Source organism: Aplysia californica, unplaced genomic scaffold (genome assembly GCF_000002075.1).
Source record: "Aplysia californica isolate F4 #8 unplaced genomic scaffold, AplCal3.0 scaffold00389, whole genome shotgun sequence".
NCBI classification, from domain to species: Eukaryota; Metazoa; Mollusca; class Gastropoda; order Aplysiida; family Aplysiidae; genus Aplysia; species Aplysia californica.
The window spans coordinates 240,698-244,494 of NW_004797659.1; the positions used below are offsets into that span (position 1 = coordinate 240,698).

General features: G+C 40.8%; 1 protein-coding gene across 1 annotated transcript in view; it reads right to left on the minus strand.

The window, feature by feature from the left end:
- Positions 1 to 1,680: 1,680 nt before the first annotated feature.
- The window catches only part of LOC101846897 (sodium-dependent glucose transporter 1A), a 12,727-nt gene continuing 10,610 nt past the window's right edge, over positions 1,681 to 3,797 (minus strand). The window contains exon 4 of the mRNA XM_005103765.3: positions 1,681 to 3,632. Within this exon, the coding sequence (XP_005103822.1) occupies positions 2,497 to 3,632 (1,136 nt within the window). The 3' untranslated portion in view covers positions 1,681 to 2,496. The remainder of the gene's footprint in view (positions 3,633 to 3,797) is intronic.

Here is a 3,797-nt window from a genome sequence, read left to right on the forward strand (position 1 = left end):
TGCTTATTTCTTAACTTTGGGATAGAGTTGGGGGTGGTGGGTGGGGAGGGGTAGGGGCTTAAGCCCGTGAGCCCTTCACTACCCACCGCCACTGGTACTATCTCTTTGAATAATATTACGAATGAGTTGGTTGGTAACTTAGGAGGCGTGAAGGATGACATTAGTTCTACCTGATCAGCTACGGTCAGGTCACAGATTTATGATAGAGCATGAAACTTAAAGCAAATAGTAAACAAATAACCAGCTCGAGACTATCAGGTGTAATTTTGAGTTTGCAATTTCATTGCTCACCGCTGTGTTCCAGCCCCCCAAAAATGTTTTTGAACGTTTGCTTAGTGTTGGAAGGTTTTTCTTAAAGATTCGTTTTGCACAAAATACTTGAAAATATTTGAATAATACAGATCTTTCCCCAAAACCTTCAAAGTTATCTATCTCCAGCAATGTGCTTTTAAAGTTTCTCCACCTTTGACGGTGTTTATAAGTCTGACTTGAAAGAAAACCTTTTTTGTTCACATTTCCACAGCGGTTGTCATAGGTATTACGGTATTAGTAAGTTGTTTTTCAGAGAAGCTACGCCACCTCGGCCACTCGGCAAAACATCTGGTGTCGCCAGATACATGTGTCAACCCAATGACTAAAGGCTGGCTCGGGCCCGTGGAGCTTTTCACATTGTGAGAACTCACACTCAAGTATTATGTAAAAGGTCTGAGGCTGCCCGAGAACTGACGAGTGTCGGATTTTATTTTTTAAAAATAGAACGTACGTCTAAGGGTCCTTGACACATATACATAGGCTAGCTTTTGATCCGGCTGAAATTTCAGTTTGAATTTACGTAAAGTTTAGCTTGAGATGATAATGTAATTGGTTGCTACTCGTTTCCCCCCTGCACATGACAGTAGCGCGAGACATATCTAAAGTAGATGAGGCAAGACTAGCCACAGTTTGTCTCTTGTCTCCATTAATCTATCACTTTTTGCAAATGGTAACCGGTGCCATCCCGATGTACCGCCAGTCCTGCTATACCGCCAAGTCCATGCTTGTTTATTATTTCGCGGTGTATAAAAATCTAAAATAATCATGCCAAGTGTTTTAAAATAACATACCATACAGTTTAAAATACAGTCCAAGAAACGGTGACACAATAGTTTCTGTCATTCTTTAATCATGTTTCAACTGACGTAAAAACAACAACAACAACAACAACAACAACAACAACAAAAACGTTTTGTACGTGAATGGAATAGGAAATACACAAGAGAGGAAATTATACTATATAAACATGAAACAGAACAACAGAAGAGAGTGTGCATATACTGTCATGTCAAACATTGTATAAGTATAAGATAACAAAGTTTACGGATATTTTTCAGTTCTTCGTTTATACACCCAAAAGGCGTGAGTTCGATTTCTGAGCAGTCACGTCTATTTTATACAGTATCTCAGTCTGGGGTACTGCTTACCATTCAGCCCTGATCGAAGCAATCTGTCTCCTTATTCATGTAAATTGAGAGTTGATGGTGATGTAAAACTTTTACAATAATGAACAACCAATTAGTAGTCGTTTTAGTGTGCCATTGAACAGCTTTTGAAGTCACTTGGTGCTTGAAAACACATCTCCTTAGATCCAAACAAATATCCTTAAAACTTTCCGTGTCTTTTTTTTTTTCAAACGCGTTGATATTTCTTTCTTTTGATTTTGAGTTACTTTTATAATCAAAACTTCACTGTTGTTCTCCTTTTTAACGTTGATTTTACAACATATTTCGACGGTCATGTTGGCGTATGACCGTATTTCTTTCATGCCAGAACTTTCGTAAACGGAGTCGAAAAAAAAAACGTATTGCTCTTCGGCCGGTTCATAACCAAAACTATAATACATGTACAACTTGCTATGTGTTCTCGATGACGAGCGACGCTGATTGGGGACGTGTCTATGAAGTTCCTTGTCTGCCATCACTGTATACGTTTAAGTCTCTGTCAAAACTTTAAGGTTACTTAAGAGGTGGGGCCTCACAATTTGACGTCTATCTCTAATAGGATGGCGCCAAATTAGTGGAGAACCTTAACAATTGTTTAGTGTCGCTTCTCAAAAAGAAATTAATATAACCTTCTCTTCGAATATTCTGCTTTGACATGGTTTAAGATTGTAAAGGGCAAGATGACCCAATCCCTGTAAAAAGATGTCGAGCACAATCAATAATATAACAGTATGGTGCTTATCAAGACATTTTGTTTCTTGTCTCTTTCGAAACAATCTGTGCTCCTGCCTACCTGTGCCTACAATCTTACGCAACGTGTCATAAAAATCGTTGTATATAAATATGCATATGCGTGTATACATTAATTAAGATGTAATTTTGAAGACTTCTTTATCGTCTTTTAAAGTGATGATCTCTTGTGAGCTATCCTGTAGTACGCATTCTTTGACACCACCAAGCATATTTGTACACCTGCTTCAAAGAGTAAATTTTCAGTGGAAAAATGTCACTTTGCTTACTAGTCGCCGGACCCTTCGACAATGAACATTTCCTTCCCTATTCTCAAAAATCCGAAACGCTTGTTCAAATAAGAGCGATTCCAGACGAGAAGAACCAAGAAAATCGATGCTATCGTTGAAAAATATATTAGCAGCATGTAGCTGTACCACATAGTGGATATTTCTTCCATGAGGAACGACAGAAGGATGGGGTTGACCATTTTTCCGAGGGAGTTTAAAACAAATATGTAGGAGGCAATCGGTCCGGTTATGTGTAGCAGCTCGGATTCTAAGAACATGAGTGTGGAAGCCATCACTGCCGCGAGTCCAAGGCCGCTGGTAGCCACGAATATACTGAGGGCGAGGGTTGAATCGAACACTGCGCTTAGAGACAGGCCGATGAACGAAGAACAGACGAAGAACGCGCAGAGGCCCAACATTCGGATTGGAGACAGAAGTCGCGAAACGAAGATGGCGAAAAATCTGGCCGCTGCGGAAGAAGCCCAGAAGATGGCGTTGATGTACGCAGCCCGTGATTTCGTCATCGAGGAGAACTCAAGAACTGCAAACGTCATGAGAAATGAGATGAAGGTATCCTCCATGCAGGAGTAGGACACGAAGTAAGCAACGAACAGACACATGAGTGCGGCAAATAGACGGCGAGGCAGCTTCCGAAAAGTTGTATCCATGACTTCTGACTGCTGACCCGAATGCCTTTTTTCACTCACTCCCCGATAACGGAAAAACATCCAGGCTAAAGGAATCGAACCAACAATAGCTAGGAGACCCGTTATGAGATACGCCCAATGAACGTCCGTTTCTCTGGCGCGCGTTTCTGAATGATGAGTCGAATTGAACATGACTTCCTCCAAATGCGTGACATTCCTTGAGCTGACGTTGTACACAAAATGGCCAGCCCCGTTGAGTATTGCTTCTACGCTTCCTCCATCTTGTGTGAAATTAGAAGTGGTTGAAGACTCCAGTTCTGCGCTGGCCAGAAGAGTTGTGTTGGTTTCTGTTTCTTCCAGTTGCGGTGCCAGGAATGGTTCGGTGTATAAGGGAGATAACAGACCTCCCGCGGAAAAGGCAAAGTGTATGAGCTGCAGCAGTGTTCCCCCTTCGTCGCCCCACAGTCTCATGTGTTCTGCATTACTTGCTGAAGAACATTGGAAATAGAGAAAACGTAGTGTGGTTACTACTTGTTTGTGCTTTTAAAACAAAACGAGACAACAACAACAACAACAACAACAACAACAACAACAACAACAACAACAACAAACAAACAAACAAACAAAAAGAAATTTAAAAAAATGAATTTCAA